The sequence below is a fragment of the Schistocerca serialis genome, unplaced genomic scaffold (genome assembly GCF_023864345.2).
Source record: "Schistocerca serialis cubense isolate TAMUIC-IGC-003099 unplaced genomic scaffold, iqSchSeri2.2 HiC_scaffold_884, whole genome shotgun sequence".
Taxonomy (NCBI): Eukaryota; Metazoa; Arthropoda; class Insecta; order Orthoptera; family Acrididae; genus Schistocerca; species Schistocerca serialis.
Window position 1 is genome coordinate 1077694 of NW_026048501.1, and position 19895 is coordinate 1097588.

At 41.4% G+C, this 19895-nt stretch overlaps 1 protein-coding gene across 1 annotated transcript in view; it reads right to left on the bottom strand.

The window, feature by feature from the left end:
- LOC126452490 (ubiquitin carboxyl-terminal hydrolase 32-like) overlaps positions 1-19895 on the bottom strand; it is a gene marked incomplete at its 5' end in the record, with an annotated part of 138535 nt that overhangs the window by 96702 nt on the left and 21938 nt on the right. Inside the window, 3 exon segments of the mRNA XM_050091083.1 lie at positions 7058-7232; positions 7309-7482; positions 7576-7681. Coding sequence (XP_049947040.1) covers positions 7058-7232; positions 7309-7482; positions 7576-7681 — 455 coding nt within the window.

Here is a 19895-nt window from a genome sequence, read left to right on the forward strand (position 1 = left end):
GTTATGCCTATGAAGTCAGTCAATCAGAAGAAGTAAGAATCGTACATTACAGAAAATACTTTGAGTTCAACTTCTCTGGAGGTGCTGTACCACCAAGTAGAAGAAAAAAGTCTGTTTCAGCATCAACGGCACTGCAGATTGAAGTCCACAGGAGAGAAGCTGGTTCACGGTTCCCAAGGGCACTGCATAGCAGTACCCTGGCAGCATTGACATAGTATGACAACTGACAGAAAATGTATGAAAACTGGAAAATCCAGTAAAATACGGGAGCTTCAGATCAACTACTGGATTGTTTCAATGGTTTACTTCTATCACGTAGAGTATGAATGTAAGTCACGAAACAAGCCAACATAATTATTTTGGAGAGTGATAAACAGCGTGCAGTAACTGAATTTTGAATTTAAAGATTTCATTCACACATGGGGCACCCTCTCCTTCAGCACGACAATGACAGACCACACGTGAGCGCAGGAATATCTGCAACAATGCTATACCTTGCATTCACTGTCATCAATCATCCTCCATACAGTCCTGACATGGCCCCATCCAATTTTCGTCTGTTTCCATAACTTAAAGAATACTTTCAAGAACTTCACTTTAATAGTGATGATGCAGTGCAAGTGGAGATGAGGTTGTGGCTCCATCAGCATTCTTGAGTGACAGTATCATATCTACCAACTTAAAAAAATTGGGAGATTCAGTTCTAAAAATCAAGAGGTATTCAGCTTCTTTTCAGTATAGTCTCAAGGCAAGTGATCTCTCTATGAGATCACAGAGCCATATAATGGCTACAAAAATGCAAATGAGCACACTAGAAGTACGCCACCCACCAAACTGATTTGTAAAATAAGAGAAAAGCAACCACTTAATTGTAGCAGAGCAGTGCATGGTGCACAGAAACCCACAATAAATGGCAGTTATATCGCCACTTATATCACTTATAATACTTTGACCATAATTTTAAATATTGTTATTTTCAAGTTTTTAAATTTGTGTTTTCTATTATTTGTTTCTGCGATAGGCCTAGCAAGCCAGTAGTGGATAAATCAACTGCTTTTAAAAAGGGAACATGCCTCGGATCACGGAACGGATTTAAAGGAAACCGACCAAGCAATGGAAAAGGATTACGAGATGGTTTACGACTGGGCACCTTAAACGTAAGGACTCTAACTGGGAAGTTAGAAGAAATTGTAGAAATGATGGAAAGGAGGAAATTGGACAACTTGGGACTTGCTGAGACTAGGTGGAGAGGAGTTGGTGGAAAACCACTAAGTAAAGGATGTAAACTGTACTGGATAGGGAATGTGAGGGGAAGAAATGGAGTGGCAATAGTGGTCAGAGAGGGTCTGCAGGAGGAGGTGGAAGGTATCAATGATCGAATGATAAAAGCCAGAGTACGGGTGAAAGGAAAAAGCATTGATATCATCCAAGCATATGCCCCGCAGGTGGGGTGTACAAAAAAGGAGAAGGAGGAATTTGAAGATGACATGCAAAAGCAGCTAAATGGAGGAAATCAGATTATAATAGGGGACCTCAATGCACATGTTGGCACAGACAGGAAAGGATTCGAGGAGATAATGGGACCAGAGGGCTGGGGGAACCGAAATAGAGAAGGAAAACTGTTTCTGGAATTCTGCAAGAGGAATGGGCTGGCGATCGCAAATTCCTAGTACAAGAAGAGAAGTAGCCACAAAATAACTTGGTACAGTGGAGACAGGTCCCAAACTTCAGTAGTAGACTATGTACTAGTGGATAGGCAGATGATGAGCAGCCTCACAGATGTTAAGGTCATTCCATCTGAGGCCTTAGACAGTGACCATCGGCTGTTGGTAGCCACCCTGAGAGAGAAAAAAGATAGGAGGGCAGCAGATATACAGGAGAAAAGGTTGAAGACATGGATGCTGAAAGAGGATGAACGGAGGACCCAGTACCAGACACTGATCAGGAAGAAGCTGCCAAAGGAAGATCAGAGAACAGTGGAAGAAGAATGGGGAGATTTTAAGAGGGCTCTAGTTGAGGCAGCTGAGACTGTGTGCAGAAGAAATAGCACAAAGAGGAGAAGTAGGGAAACCCCATGGTGGAACAACATATGTAAAGAGGCAGTACTTCGAAAGAACAAAGCCTTCAGAGAATGGTTCCAGACCCGAACAGAGGAAGCTAGGGTAAAATACACTCCTGGAAATGGAAAAAAGAACACATTGACACCGGTGTGTCAGACCCACCATACTTGCTCCGGACACTGCGAGAGGGCTGTACAAGCAATGATCACGCGCACGGCACAGCGGACACACCAGGAACCGCGGTGTTGGCCGTCGAATGGCGCTAGCTGCGCAGCATTTGTGCACCGCCGCCGTCAGTGTCAGCCAGTTTGCCGTGGCATACGGAGCTCCATCGCAGTCTTTAACACTGGTAGCATGCCGCGACAGCGTGGACGTGAACCGTATGTGCAGTTGACGGACTTTGAGCGAGGGCGTATAGTGGGCATGCGGGAGGCCGGGTGGACGTACCGGCGAATTGCTCAACACGTAGGGCGTGAGGTCTCCACAGTACATCGATGTTGTCGCCAGTGGTCGGCGGAAGGTGCACGTGCCCGTCGACCTGGGACCGGACCGCAGCGACGCACGGATGCACGCCAAGACCGTAGGATCCTACGCAGTACCGTAGGGGACCGCACCGCCACTTCCCAGCAAATTAGGGACACTGTTGCTCCTGGGGTATCGGCGAGGACCATTCGCAACCGTCTCCATGAAGCTGGGCTACGGTCCCGCACACCGTTAGGCCGTCTTCCACTCACGCCCCGACATAGTGCAGCCCGCCTCCAGTGGTGTCGCGACAGGCGTGAATGGAGGGGCGAATGGAGACGTGTCGTCTTCAGCGATGAGAGTCGCTTCTGCCTTGGTGCCAATGATGGTCGTATGCGTGTTTGGCACCGTGCAGGTGAGCGCCACAATCAGGACTGCATACGACCGAGGCACACAGGGCCAACACCCGGCATCATGGTGTGGGGAGCGATCTCCTACACTGGCCATACACCACTGGTGATCGTCGAGGGGACACTGAATAGTGCACGGTACATCCAAACCGTCATTGAACCCATCGTTCTACCATTCCTAGACCGGCAAGAGAACTTGCTGTTCCAACAGGACAATGCACGTCCGCATGTATCCCGTGCCACCCAACGTGCTCTAGAAGGTGTAAGTCAACTACCCTGGCCAGCAAGATCTCCGGATCTGTCCCCCATTGAGCATGTTTGGGACTGGATGAAGCGTCGTCTCACGCGGTCTGCACGTCCAGCACGAACGCTGGTCCAACTGAGGCGCCAGGTGGAAATGGCATGGCAAGCCGTTCCACAGGACTACATCCAGCATCTCTACGATCGTCTCCATGGGAGAATAGCAGCCTGCATTGCTGCGAAAGGTGGATATACACTGTACTAGTGCCGACATTGTGCATGCTCTGTTGCCTGTGTCTATGTGCCTGTGTTTCTGTCAGTGTGATCATGTGATGTATCTGACCCCAGGAATGTGTCAATAAAGTTTCCCCTTCCTGGGACAATGAATTCACGGTGTTCTTATTTCAATTTCCAGGAGTGTATAAGGAAAAAAAGAAAGCGGCACAGACCATAGTAAGGGCGGAGAAGAAGAATAGGATGGAAAAATGGACAAGAATGTTAGAAGAGGACAGTGAAGGGAACAAAAAAGTACTTTACACCATGGTAAGAAATAAGAGGAACGACAGAAGCGAGTGCCTGAGGATCATGGATAATAATGGAAGAGTTGTGGAGGAAATGCATGAGCTCAAAAAGATTTGGAAGGAGTACTTTGAAGATCTGTTGAATGCCGCCAAGCGGGTAACTAACAGCGATGGAGAGCCTAAGGCAGCAGACAATTATAATAGTGGTGAAATTGATGATCTAACTTGGAATGAAGTGGAAGAAGCCATAAAGAGGATGAAAGGGGGCAAAGCACCAGGTTGGGATGAAGTAACAGCAGGAGAAGTAGGAACCCAGTGGCTATACAGAGTGCTGAGGGTGGTGTGGAAGGAGAACAGAATTCCTGAGGATTGGAAGAAAGGAATTATAGTCCCGATCTTCAAGAAAGGGGATAAAAGGAGATGTGAGAACTACAGAGGAATCACCCTGCTATGCCACTGTGGAAAAATCTATGAAAAGATCCTGGAGAAGAGAATAAGAAGCAGTATTGAAAGTAGACTGCAAGAGGAGCAGTACGGTTTCAGACCGGGAAGATCAACAACGGACCTCATATTTGCGGTAAGGCAACTGCAGGAAAGGCACTATGAGTACGGGAAGGACTTAATCATGGCCTTTTTAGATATTGAGAAGGCGTATGACAGTATCTGTAGGGACAAGCTCTGGGATGTGCTGAACGCAAAAGGGATAAATGAAGAGATAACACGAAAAGTCAGAAAAATGTATGAGGGAAGTGAGAGTTGTGTGAAAGTGGGGAGGGAACGTACTGCATGGTTCAAGCTGGAAAATGGGCTGCGACAGGGAAGTGCACTTTCGCCTTTATTGTTTATTATTGTTATGGATGAAATCCTACAGCAAGTATCAGATGCAATTGGAGATCATAAAATGAAAGCAGTGCTTTTTGCCGATGACCTGATGTTATGGGGAAATTGCGAGAAGGAGGTGCAAGAGCAGTTAGATGCATGGGAGGCAACGGCAGCACAATATGGAATGCATTTCTCTGCAAAGAAAAGTGAAATAATTGTCACAACAAGGAAGAAGAATAGGCCAAATGTGGATGTAACTTGTGGAGGGGAAAAACTACAAGTGGTAGATAACTTCAAGTACCTGGGAAGCATGATTGAAAGTAAGGGGGGAAACGCAATGGAAATAAATGAAAGGTGCAGAAAAGCAGGGCAGTTCTACAAATGCATTAGGGGGCTTATTTGGAGCAAGGAGGTGCCACAAAAATCCAAGGGAATTATATACCAAACCTACTTTGTCCCCATATTGGCATACGGAAGTGAGACATGGGTAATGCACAAAAGCGACAAAAGTAGAATACAGGCTAGTGAAATGAAGTTCCAGAGGAGCAGGTTGGGTGTAACAAGACGAGACAGATTGCGAAATGTGTATGTGAGAGAAAGACTAAAGGAGGAACCAGTACAGGACAGGATAGAAAAATCAAGACTGCAGTGGTATGGACACATGAAGAGAATGGATGAGAGAAGAATTCCAAAGAGGATGTTTGATCTGCAACTGGAGGGGAAGAGGCCCAGAGGAAGACCAAGAGATAGATGGGTGAAAGGAGTGAAGGAATGTGTGATGAGAAGAGGAGAGAACTGGACGAAGGTGGAAGAGGGGGAATGGTGGAAAGACAGAACACGAAGGAGAGGCTTGTGTTCCCGACAGACCCAGCCAGTGGCTGGAAACTGTCCAAGATGATGATGTTTCTGTGAGTCATGCATATGATTGCTTTAGGTACCTTTTACACATTTTTCCATCCAGGCATTTCCATTATTGTTATACCCCTTAGCTGTAGCACAACCCAGGTAATTGGTACTGGGTTGGGATTCATTTATCTTTTTATATTTTTATTTTTTTGCATTTAAGTAAAATCATACAACTGCCTTAAAAGATTTCACCACATACAAACAAGTCCAAACAGGACAGCATTGAGGAATATGAGTATACAATCTACAAAATGTGCAGTAATGAGGAAAAATGGAAATGCAAGCAGGAATGTCAACAATGTAGGAAAGACATTGTTACTTATCATAAAGAAGGCATGTTAAGTTGCAGAGAGGCACAATTAAAAGACATTTACGGAAAACTTTCAGCCACAGCCTTCATCCACAAAGGGGAAACAGACACCACTCATGCACATAAGCAAACACCCCTCATGCACACTACTGCCAACTCCAGCATCTTGGGCCAGGGTGCTTGCTTGTGTGTATGAATGGTGTGTGTTTCTCTTTCATTGATGAAGGCTGTCGCTGAAAGCTTTATGTTAAGTGTCTTAATTGTGCCTGACTGCAACTGAATATGTCTTCTTTATAATAAGTAGCAATCTGTCTTTTCCTACACTGTTGAAAAATAACAATCAATATACAGGACAGGCATGACATCCTGATTTCTATAAACTTAAATAGATATATTTACTAAAATTGACTAATGAGTGAAGGACTTCTGACCATAGGCAAAGAAAAAGAGAGGTGGATTTTCTTAACAAATGACTTGAGTCTGAACATAATTAGCTAAAGATCAGGAGACATAATGGAATAACCAAAGATGGGAGAAAAATGTGGAAAATCTGGAGTTTCCTGTCTAAATTGGGAGTGCTGGCAGGTGTAAGGTATCAACGAACTGGTCTTTCACTAGGAGAAATGTGTTTGTCACTAGGATGACTATGCTGAGAAATAAATATGTAGGAATGGAGTATAGAGCTGTAGAATGTTAGTAACTTTCATTTTACTTAAAAAGCTTTTAAGAGTTTTCACATCGAAAATACAGAGGCAGTACTTCTCAGCATGCCCTTTTATATTATTTAGGGCATGCTCCACATTTTATCTTACATAAGGCTGACTTAGTGAAAGGTTCACATTTATTTAAATTCTGAAGAATCAACTTCTTTAGGATGTTGTCATTTTGGAAACTGATGCCTTCTTTAGTGTGTTTTAAAGAGGCATGCAGTTTAGTCACACTACACCTAGGTAAGGTAATAGGGCCTAGCTATTCTTTTAATATTTTTTTGCAACTTCTTTTTGAAGTATAACTTTATTTTTAGCTATTACGTTCTCTGAATTATTCTTTACTCTGTATATTTTTGACTTATGATGCGGCACTGTTGTTGAGTACTTACATGTTGGTCCAAGTATTACATGTAATATTTCCAATGATACATGTTATGACACGTTTACTAATTGTGGTTATACTGAAGAACCATTTGCTAATGGCCTCAGTATAGCAAAAACTTGACAATCAACAAAAGAAATATGATGCTGTCTTGTGTCTGTGGATGAAAGAACCAGACAACATTAATGGATAAGAATTAGGAAATAATATGTACAAGGGTAAAGCCATACTCACCAATAACCTGCACATGGATGTAGCTCTCCATAGGCAGTGGTAATGAGAGGTAGTTAAATGGATCAAACCTCACACTCTCATGGCCACACACTTTACATGTCACTTTAGACTTGAGTTGGCCATGAAACAGGTCCACTATAATCGACTTGTTCCGAAGAATATGATTTTCCCAGGCCTTAAACAATAATTAATATTTAATTGTTATGTATCAGTGCAGATGAAGTTAACAGTAACGCAGTTTGCTACTATACCTCTTGTGCCACTATAACATCAGGTCTTCCATCACTGTCTTTGAGCTCTACATAAGGTCTATCATGCACCCTATTAAGATCTTCATGTAACCCATCAAGAAGAAAGGCCAACAGCTCTTGTGAATCATGCTGCTGAAAACCATTGAAACGTGGTGCATACTTTCCTATTGTCCACTGCAACCGACAAAATTCCAAATAAGGTATCTCTGCTTACAAAATCTTTTGTAGTAATCCTCAAATATGATGTACTCAGAATTATCAACAAACCCTGAGCTTCAGAGGTGCTATCGTTTTTGCAGTTCCACTCCATATGTCATGGATCAAATCCCCATATCTCTTAGCAATATGACCCTTCATCCCTAGAGGATTAGCTCTGGAACAGGCAAAGGAATCTTAATATCTCTTTACTTTCTACCTTTGACATGGTTACAAACCAAATCAGTAATATTGAAATAAATAAAGTTATTAGCAACGGGTAAATGCTACTAAACTATGTTGGCCACAGACGATGATGATGATGATGATGATGATGATGATGATGATGATAATAATAATCAAAACTCATGGATGAAGCAATGCGTATAATACAGGAAAGGCAATCACTCACCTATAGCGGATCGATGCATGGAGCACAGAAACACCTAACAGGAAACGGCATTCACACTAGCTTTTGAGCAATTTCTATTTGTCTAGAAAAAGTACAAACATTCACACACAACCACCCAGGCACACAGGCAGCCAAACAGATTCTCTCATGGCCACAATAAGACTAATTATTGATACTCTGTTACTGAAAGCAGTTTCCTGAGCCGACAGGAGTGAAGAGGGGGTAGGAGAGGACACAAGGAGGGGTAGCAGGAAAGAGGCAGTTCTTTGAGCAGATGACTGTGTGGCCACACATCAAGGTGAAATGAACACAGAGGACACAGCACACAGAGAGGCAAGAACATGAAGAGGGGGAGAGGGGACTGAGGGGGGGTGACTGATGTGGAGGGGGTGGGGAACTTAGGTGATTTGGAGGGAGGGAGGGGGGGGGATAAAGAAAAAGGTGAAGATCCCCCTGACCTAAGCTCCAACTAAGCTGTTCTCAATGTCTCAAGTGATTTTTCCCTTCTCTCTTCTGTCCACACTCCTCCTACTCCATCCCCCCCCCCCCCCCCCCCCCACTACCAGAGTGGCATTCTCTCTCTCTCTCTCTCTCTCTCTCTCTCTCTCTCTCTCTCTCTCACACACACACACACACACACACACACACACACACACACACACACACACACACACACCGTTTTTTCTCCTTTCTCAGTTTCCCCCTCTCCCTCTTCCCACACCTCTTCTCGCTGTAACCTCTGTACTCAACTTATCTTGTGCAGCCATGCAGTCATCTGTGCAAAGACCTCCCTCATTACCGGTATCCTCTCTTTGTGGCCTTCCCTACCCCATCCGCATCTCCACCCACTCACTCAGGCAAATCCTTTCAATGATAGAGCATCGATAATTCGTATTTCAATGGCCACAGGAGCACGGTTTTGGATGTTTGTGGTTATTTGTATAAAAGTCCGTACTTTTGCAACAAACAGAACTTATGTTCAAATGCCAATGTAAGTGCTGTTTTCTGTTACGTGCTTTTGTGCTCCATGCATCGATCTGCTAGAGCCAAGTGGTTGCCTTTCCTTTATTTTACATGTTGCCCCATCCAGGAATTTCCATTATTGTTATTCAAGTAGATGTGATGTATTTGCCTAGTCATCTGCAATTAGCAGTAATTTAATGAATGGAAACTATAATAGGCCATTGCATACAAGCTTGTGGATACAGCAGCATTTGGAAATATTAATATTAGAAGAAATCATTAATAACCAGTTGCATATATTTAAGGACAGACAAATAATAAGAAAAAGATAACCATTAAATCTGTTTTGCATCATCTGTAAGTTATTAATCAATAGTCACCTTCTGTACTGATTCAAGGACAGTAAAATGGCACTCCTCCAAAATATCATGGCAGCAAGTTACTGACACGGCAAAGTCACTGTCTATGAAACATCTACCAGTTTTTCTAATAAAAAATCAGCACGAAAAGGATGTGACATCTGTTACTACGGTCTCCAAATCACGATATAACAGATAATATCTTTTTTCGAACACAATTGTTAATCAATCTTCCCACTAAATCCATAATTTGAACATGTCAAGAATGTCTTTTTATGTAACTTAAAGAGGCTTAGAAATTTACTGCACCTCTTACATAAATACTATACAGCAAAGTGCAGGATTTACAATGTTTCAATTACCAGAAATTCCTCTTTTAATTTAACAAGTAATTTTTTATGAAATAAATAGCACAGTTGTCTCCAAATAGAGATTGTTTATGGTTTCTACAATACTTACCCAAATTGAAAAACTACTACATCATGTGTGCTTCCTTTCTTCATATACAAAGGGCTGTCAAATGAAAATGAGAAATTGAAAAAAGTAAGTAAATTATTTATCATTTCAAAAGTAATCACCATAACTGTTAACACATTTACACCACTGTGAGACTAAACAGTCAATACCTTCATGGAAAAATATTTTCAATTTCCTATGGAACCACAATTATACCTGTGCATCTCCTCATCCGGAGAAAATTGTTGACCACCAGCGTCTATATGGATATCACATGGGGAGAGATTCGAACTGTGTGGAGGATGTTTAAAGGCTCTGCAGCACAACTTCTGGAGTATACTAGGCCTGCCCACATGTTGTCAAGGTTGTTTTGAGTACACTGGAGACGTTTTGCTGGGAAGCACTTACACATTCTCTATGCAGTCCTGATCTCCACCCATGTGAGCCTTTAAAAAGAACAGTTGTAAGGTGTAGAATAATGATCGTAACTGACAGTAGTTATTACTCTACAGACTGTAAAGGAACGGCCATGGATTTCAACTGCATCCATTATGGACAAAATACATTAAAGGATATTTGTGGTTGTCAGTTTGCTTCGGACAAAGAAGTGCATGCCTAGGTACAATCATGGTTCCACAGGTGGTTACAATCATTTTTCCATGAGGTATTGATGGGTTTCTCTCACAGAGGAATAAATGTATCAACAGTTATGCAATTACTTTTGAAATAATACGCAGGTTACTTACTTTTGTCCATATGTCTCATTTTCATTTGACCACCCCTTACACGATCAATGTTCCAAGGTAAACTGTTAACATTAACAATACGCAAATCATCCAATCATTTCACAGTTTCACAACCAATGACATTCATGGTAGTTGCACAATTTCAGTGTTCCACAGAAACAGAACTAATTATTCAGAATTTCAGAGTTATTGGGTGGTCTGTAGACCACAAGACATACTGTTGGTTAATGAGGTAACAATTAATTAATTCTAAGGAAAAAAAAATTCACATGACAAAACTATGAAATTACAAGGGAACACAAAATGACTCGAGTCCTTACCATAGGGTGGCAAATTTTTAAGTACTGCTTACAAACACACATGTAATACAAAAAAACATATCTTCGTTCTCAAAAGTGTTAGTTTCTTCCGCTCCTCAGAGAGGAAAGAGGAGTAGACTGTGGGAGGCTGGAAGTAGGGGCAGGACACTTAGACCTCAGGATGAGAGGGAACCACAGGGGAAGACAACGATTCACCAACCTAGCCCTCTTTCCTCACTGAGGAATGAACTAAGAGTTCCAATGACTACACCTTATGTGCTTTCATACACGATGTGGCGTTTCTACCATATTTATTGCCCAAATTACATTTTTATTTTACTTCTACTTGCTATCAGTTGTATACATGGAAGAATCCTGGAGATACTAGAAGGTATCAGATAGATTATATAATGGTAAGACAGAGATTTAGGAACCAGGTTTTAAATTGTAATAAATTTCCAGGGGCAGATGTGGACTCTGACCACAATCCATTGGTTATGAACTGTTGATTAAAACTGAAGAAACTACAAAAAGGTGGGAATTTCAGGAGATGGGATCTGGATAAACTGGCTAAATCAGAGGTTGTACAGAGTTTCAGGGAGAGCATAAGGGAACAATTGACAGGACTGGGGGAAAGATATACAGTAGAAGAAGAATGAGTAGCTCTGAGGGATGAAGTAGTGAAGGCAGCAGAGGATTAAGCAGGTAAAAAGACGAGGGCTAGTAGAAATCCTTGGGTAACAGAAGAAATATTGAATTTAATTGATGAAAGGAGAAAATATAAAAATGCAGTAAATGAAGCAGGTAAAAAGGAATACAAACGTCTCAAAAATGAGATCGACAGGAAGTGCAAAATGGCTAAGCAGAGATGTAGAGGCTTATCTCACTAGGGGTAAGATAGATACTGCCTACAGGAAAATTAAAGAGACATTTGGCGAAAAGTGAGCCACCTGTATGAATATCAAGAGCTCAGATGGTAGCCCAGTTGTAAGCAAAGAAGGGAAAGCAGAAAGGTGGAAGGAGTATATAGAGGGTCTATACAAGGGCGATGTACTTGAGGACAATATTATGGAAATGGAAGAGGATATAGAGGAAGATGAAATGGGAGATACAATACTGCTTGAAGAGTTTGACAGAGCACTGAAAGACCAGAGTCGAAACAAGGCCCCGGGAGTAGACAACATTCCATTGGAACTACTGACAGCCTTGAGAGAGCCAGTCCTGACAAAACTCTACCATCTGGTGAGCAAGATGTATGAGACAGGCGAAATACCCTCAGACTTCAAGAAGAATATAATAATTCCAATCCCAAAGAAAGCAGGTGTTGACAGATGTGAAAATTACCGAACTATCAGTTTAATAAGTCACAGCTGCAAAATACTAATGCGAATTCTTTACAGATGAATGGAAAAACTGGTAGAAGCCGACCTCGGGGAAGATCAGTTTGGATTCCGCAGAAATGTTGGAACACGTGAGGCAATACTGACCCTATGACTTCTCTTAGAAAATAGATTAAGGAAAGGCAAACCTACATTTCTAGCATTTGTAGACTTAGAGAAAGCTTTTGACAATGTTGACTGGAATACTCTCTTTCAAATTCTAAAGGTGGTAGAGGTAAAATACAGGGAGCGAAAAGCTATTTACAATTTGTACAGAAACCAGATGGCAGTTATGAGAGTCAAGGGGCATGAAACTGAAGCAGCAGTTGGGAAGGGAGTGAGACAGGGTTGTAGCCTGTCCCCGATGTTATTCAATCTGTATATTGAGGAAGCAGTAAAGGAAACAAAAGAAAAATTAGGAGTAGGTATTAAAATCCATGGAGAAGAAATAAAAACATTGAGGTTCGCCGATGACATTGTAATTCTGTCAGAGACAGCAAAGGACTTGGAAGAGCAGTTGAACGGAATAGACAGTGTCTTGAAAGGAGGACATAAGACGAACGTCAACAAAAGCAAAACGAGGATAATGGAATGTAGTCGAATTAAGTCGGGTGATGCTGATGGAATTAGATTAGGAAATGAGATACTTGAAGTAGTAAAGGAGTTTTGCTATTTGGGGAGCAAAATAACTGATGATGGTCGAAGTAGAGAGGATATAAAATGTAGACTGGCAATGGCAAGAAAAGCGTTTCTGAAGAAGAGAAATTTGTTAACATCGAGTATAGATTTAAGTGTCAGGAAGTCATTTCTGAAAGTATTAGTATGGAGTGTAGCCATGTATGGAAGTGAAACATGGATGATAAATAGTTTGGACAAGAAGACAATAGAAGCTTTCGAAATGTGGTGCTACAGAAGAATGCTGAAGATTAGATGGGTAGATCATGTAACTAATGAGGAGGTATTGAACAGAATTGGGGAGAAGAAGAGTTTGTGGCACAACTTGACTAGAAAAAGGGATCAGTTGGTAGGACATGTTCTGAGGCATCAAGGGATCACCAATTTAGTGCTGGAGGGCAGCATGGAGGGTAAAAATCGTAGAGGGAAACCAAGAGATGAATACACTAAGCAGATTCAGAAGGATGTAGGCTGCAGTAGGTACTGGGAGATGAAGCGGCTTGCACAGGATAGAGTAGCATGGAGAGCTGCATCAAACCAGTCTCAGGACTGAATACAACAACAAGAACAACAACTTGCTATCAATAGACAAGAATAGTCAGCAACAGCAAGGGAGGGATGGAGGGAGGAGTACCATGTACTGAGTTGTTCAACAGATGGTTTTGGAGTGGGGAAACGAGCCTGCTAGAGGTGACTGTATCGGGCTGGAGAACTGTACAGACAGCCAGGAATCGCATACTGAGTGTGGTGTGAAGCAGCACAATGTAGTTAGTTACCATTTATTATTTGAACACTGCTAAGCTTCTCCGGCCACATCCATCAACATTAGTTGCACTGACAGAAGGTTAATAATAATTTCACAAAGTCATTACCTAAAGTAAAAACGTAAATGTGAAGAACATTTTAATTTAGTCATTATTGATGGAAGATGATGGACCAATCAGGAGCCCACAATGAAAAGGAGAGTCAAACTGTTACTGTAACTCACGACGAATTTTCTACTGGGCACAAGCAAGGCAACATGCACTTAGGTGGTCAAGTGGAATATGATGCCGATAATTATTTGTCACAATTAACACAGACTTAGAAAACAATCGTGTGTAACAACTCACTTGAAGTTTTATATCAGGTATGAACAGATCTATCACAAGCTTTGGATGGTATAGTGTAACGAGATGCCAAAAAAAAAAAAAAAAATTGGGCGTGGTGAACAGTGTCTTGGTGAACAGCCATATGAAGTTCTGAACATCTTGTAATACTGTGAATCATTAGAGTGTGTCTTGTTGTGGTGCTCTGAACATAATTAGCTTGCATGGCATTTTATTTAATAAATGAACATAATCATGCTCTAATGTGCATTTCTTGATTACTACTAAATGTTAATGAATAAAAATCAAGTAGCATTCTGTATTTTGATAACTTTATTCCGTAGCACTGAATTTTCTCCCATACTCTCACTTCAATGTAGCACAGTTTGTTGTTTTCCTCTCGAATCTGTGCCTAAATGGAGAAGACGCGAGTCAGGATGAGATCCACAAGACTACTTTATTAGAAGATGCGAGGTTACGGTTAGTAAACCAAAGTCAGTGATGTAGGGAAGGTGAAGATACATACCCTCATAAACAGTAGTACTGATAAAACCTGGCATTTCTGCAAGGTGGGCAGGGTATTTTATGAAATACACTGTCTAAGGGATAGGTAGGCTAACAATAACAATAATAATAATAATAATAATAATAATAATAATAATGTTACAAGTACTTCCTCTCCAGATGCTGTCCCACTGCTCTCAGTGGATTACCAGATAAATAATAATAATGATAATAAGGGGATTTATCGACATAAAAAACCTACATTATGGACAGGTAGACAATTTAAGAAAATTCTTTATAGAAACAGCAGAAACTAGCAAAATACACAAAGCAACCACTCATATAAATACATTGGCTACACCATTGCAATTTCATAACCACTTCTACAACCTTTAGATCACACAACATCAACAGATACGAAGAAAGTAAATTGGAAAAAGAAAACACTACATGGCAAGCACCCATATTCATCTAACACAGCCACACATCGATCAAGACGCATCCAACACATGGCTACGAAAAGGCAATATATACAGTGAGACGAAAGGATTCATGATTGCAATACAGGATCAAACAATAAACACCAGATATTACAGCAAGTATATTATTAAAGATCCCAATACCACAACAGATAAATGCAGACTTTGCAAACAACAAATAGAAACAGTAGATCACATCACAAGCGGATGTACAATACTAGCAAATACAGAATACACCAGAAGACATGGCAATGTAGCAAAAATATTACATCAACAACTTGCCATACAACATAAACTAATAAAACAACACGTTCCCACATACAAGTATGCACCACAAAATGTACTGGAGAATGATGAATACAAATTATACTGGAACAGAACCATTATAACAGATAAAACAACACCACATAACAAACCTGACATCATACTCACCAATAAAAAGAAGAAATTAACACAACTAATCGAAACATCCATACCCAATACAACAAATATACAAAAGAAAACAGGAGAAAAAATTGAAAAATACATCCAACTGGCTGAGGAAGTCAAGGACATGTGGCATCAAGATAAAGTTGACATTATACCAATTATACTATCAACTACAGGTGTCATACCACACAATATCCACCAGTACATCAACGCAATACAGCTACATCCAAACGTATATATACAAAACAACAGAAATCTGTAATTATTGATACGTGTTCAACTACCCGAAAGTTCCTAAATGCAATGTAACATATACTGTACAGTTAAAAGGAAGTCACGCTTGATGAAGGTCCGTGTCACTTTTCATTTTTAACCAGACATAACGTCTGAGAAAGGAAAGAAATAATAATAATAATAATAATAATAATAATAATAATAATATAAGCGTCATCATCATCATCATCTTCATCTTCATCTTCATCTTCCAGCGCCAGCCAGTGGACTGCGCTTAATTGGTGTGGCAGGAAGTGTTAACAGATAATGGACAATGCTAAATTTAAAAACACTGTTTGCACCCGGGAGCGGAAAGACTTACCTTAGGGGGAAAGATGGGGTATACACTCGCGCGCGCGCGCGCGACCACACACACACACACACACACACACACACACACACACACACACACACACACACACATATCCATCCACACATACACAGACACAAGCAGACATTTGTAAAGCCAAAGAGTTTGGGCAGAGATGTCAGTCGAGGCGGAAGTACAGAGGCAAAGATGTTTTTGAAAGACAGGTGAGGTATGAGCAGCGGCAAATTAAAATTAGCAGAGATTGAGGCCTGGTGGGTAACGGGAAGAGAGGATATACTGAAGGGCAAGTTCCCATCTCCGGAGTTCCGACAGGTTGGTGTTAGTGGGAAGTATCCAGATAACCCGGACGGTGTAACACTGTGCCAAGAAGTGCTGGCCGTGCACCAAGGCATGTTTAGCCACAGGGTGATCCTCATTACCAACAAACACTGTCTGCCTGTGTCCATTCATGCGAATGGACAGTTTGTTGCTGGTCATTCCCACATAGAAAGCTTCACAGTGTAGGCAGGTCAGTTGGTAAATCACGTGGGTGCTTTCACACGTGGCTCTGCCTTTGATCGTGTACACCTTCCGGGTTACAGGACTGGAGTAGGTGGTGGTGGGAGGGTGCATGGGACAGGCTTTACACCGGGGGCAGTTACAAGTGTAGGAGCCAGAGGGTAGGGAAGGTGGTTTGTGGATTTCATAGGGATGAACTAAGAGGTTACGAAGGTTAGGTGGACGGCGGAAAGACACTCTTGGTGGAGTGGGGAGGATCTCATGAAGGATGGATCTCATTTCAGGGCAGGATTTGAGGAAGTCGTATCCCTGCTGGAGAGCCACATTCAGAGTCTGATCCAGTCCCGGAAAGTATCCTGTCACAAGTGGGGCACTTTTGGGGTTCTTCTGTGGGAGGTTCTGGGTTTGAGGGGATGAGGAAGTGGCTCTGGTTATTTGCTTCTGTACCAGGTCGGTAGGGTAGTTACGGGATGCGAAAGCTGTCATCAGGTTGTTGGTGTAAGGTTCCGGGATTCCGGACTGGAGCAGATTCGTTTGCCACGAAGACCTAGGCTGTAGGGAAGGGACCGTTTGATCTGGAATGGGTGCCAGCTGTCATAATGGAGGTACTGTTGCTTGTTGGTGGGTTTGATGTGGACGGACGTGTGAAGCTGGCCATTGGACAGATGGAGGTCAACGTCAAGGAAAGTGGCATGGGATTTGGAGTAGGACCAGGTGAATCTGATGGAACCAAAGGAGTTGAGGTTGGAGAGGAAATTCTGGAGTTCTTCTTCACTGTGAGTCCAGATCATGAAGATGTCATCAATAAATCTGTACCAAACTTTGGGTTGGCAGGCCTGGGTAACCAAGAAGGCTTCCTATAAGCGACCCATGAATAGGTTGGCATACGAGGGGGCCATCCTGGTGCCCATGGCTGTTCCCTTTAATTGTTGGTATGTCTGGCCTTCAAAAGTGAAGAAGTTGTGGGTCAGGATGAAGCTGGCTAAGGTAATGAGGAAAGAGGTTTTTGGTAGGGTGGCAGGTGATCGGCGTGAAAGGAAGTGCTCCATCGCAGCGAGGCCCTGGACATGCGGGATATTTGTGTATAAGGAAGTGGCATCAATGGTTACAAGGATGGTTTCCGGGGGTAACAGACTGGGTAGGGATTCCAGGCATTCGAGAAAGTGGTTGGTGTCTTTGATGAAGGATGGGAGACTGCATGTAATGGGTTGAAGGTGTTGATCTACGTAGACAGAGATACGTTCTGTGGGGGCTTGGTAACCAGCTACAATGGGACGGCCGGGATGATTGGGTTTGTGAATTTTAGGAAGTAGGTAGAAGGTAAGGGTGCAGGGTGTCGGTGGAGTCAGGAGGTTGATGGAGTCAGGTGAAAGGTTTTGTAGGGGGCCTAAGGTTCTGAGGATTCCTTGAAGCTCCACCTGGACATCAGGAATGGGATTACCTTGGCAAACTTTGTGTGTAGTGTTGTCTGAAAGCTGATGCAGTCCCTCAGCCACATACTCCCGACGATCAAGTACCACGGTTGTGGAACCCTTGTCTGCCGGAAGAATGACGATGGATCGGTCAGCCTTCAGATCACGGATAGCCTGGGCTTCAGCAGTGGTGATGTTGAGAGTAGGATTAAGGTTTTTTAAGAAGGATTGAGAGGTAAGGCTGGAAGTCAGAAATTACTGGAAAGTTTGGAGAGGGTGATTTTGAGGAAGAGGACATGGGTCCCGCTGTGACGGAGGACGGAACTGTTCCAGGCAGGGTTCAATTTGGATAGTGTCTTGGGGAGTTGGACCATTAGGAGTATGATTAGGATCATTTTTCTTCGTGGCAAAGTGATATTTCCAGCAGAGAGTATGAGTGTAGGACAGTAAATCTTTGACAAGGGCTGTTTGGTTGAATCTGGGAGTGGAGCCTGTAATGGATCTGGGAGATGTTATTTTTTTTTTACCGTATTTGTCGCTACTGAATTGAAAATGTTTTCTTACATTTTTGTCAGAATTTATTATAATTTGTCAAATTATATGCTAATTTACTTCTGTTTTTGAGAGTAAAAGCATATTGAGTACTATTAGAAAATGTATCGAAGAATAGCAAAGAAACTGATTGTGTAAAATATCTTTGACGTTGGAGTAGTCTTTGACTATAGTCAGTCCGAGTCGGAAGCTAACTCTTGGTGTGTGTTGATGGAAGAACAATGTGAAGGTCGAAGTCATAAACAATTATGAATTATATTACTATTATTTTTTGTATTAACTAAAAAGAAGAAACTACATTTGAAGAAACTGTATTTGAAACACCAAAATGAGAGAAACACGCTGAACCACGTCATTTTCTGCAGCCGACAACGATGCATTTTGGAATCATACTTAGACAACTGAAACCAAGACTTATATTTGCTTTCAATCGTCTAATGGAAAAGGTACTGTCACGAAATATGGCAAATTTAAGTTTATAAAAAAATAGTGACCATATTTTCAACTTGTGTAATAGCCGGGATGCCATATTTCAACTGGGGACTGTAGCTGGGATATTGTGTTCACGAGATCTTCAACAGTGCTACGAGGAAGAAAATTTTTGTGTGTTAATACCAGTTTCTTCAGAATGTGTGTTACAGTGTTTGTGTTCATCGGGAAGTAAAAATTTTGGAGAAGAAATGTTTCGGCAAAAAATATAATTTTCAACAGAAGAAAATACTTAAAGAATTTTGGTCAACAATCACATGGATGGAAAACGTGGTTTTGCAACAGTAGAAGAGTGTTCCAGATAAGTCACGAAACCCTCGTATTTTGTTAAAACAATATTTTTATCTTGTTTTGTATTGTTGTGTATAAATTTTTGTTCTTCACAATGACTTATGAGATTTTCGAGAGTATTGTGCCTAAAGTAGAAAGTAGTAATTTAATAGACTTCGAACATCAGGACAGGTCAAATGAAAGAGAAAGAACCGATCAATTTGATTTAAAAAGTTTTCTTGTAAATTTCACGAAAGAAATTAAACAATCAGTTGACGACAATAAGACATACTGGGATGAAAAAATTGATAACATTTTGTTGCAAGTCCAAGCAGTCAATACCCAAGTGGGTGAGCTTTCGAACAGAGTTGGCAGTGTTGAGGAAAAAATTGAATCTGTGGAAGCAAAAGTAAATGAAATTGATGTTAAATTGAGCGGTGAAATTAACTGTAAAAAATGAGTTACTGGTAGATAGGGAAAGAAATTTAATTGATTTTAATGAGATAAAAGGGGAAATTAAAAATTTGGATGAGAATACAAAAGTTTTAGTTAAAAATGTACAACAAGAAACTGACAATCGTTTGGTTACTCTAGAAGAAAAAGTAGAATGCAATGATTTGGAAAACAAAAAATCTGTCAAAGAACTTAGCGAAAAAATTGAAAGTTTTGACATTGAATTTCAAAGCAAAAATTACAATGTCAACACGTGTAATCTTATATCTAATATTCCAGTGAAGCACTTTTCGGTAGATAGACCCTTACATCCCGTTGATTTTAT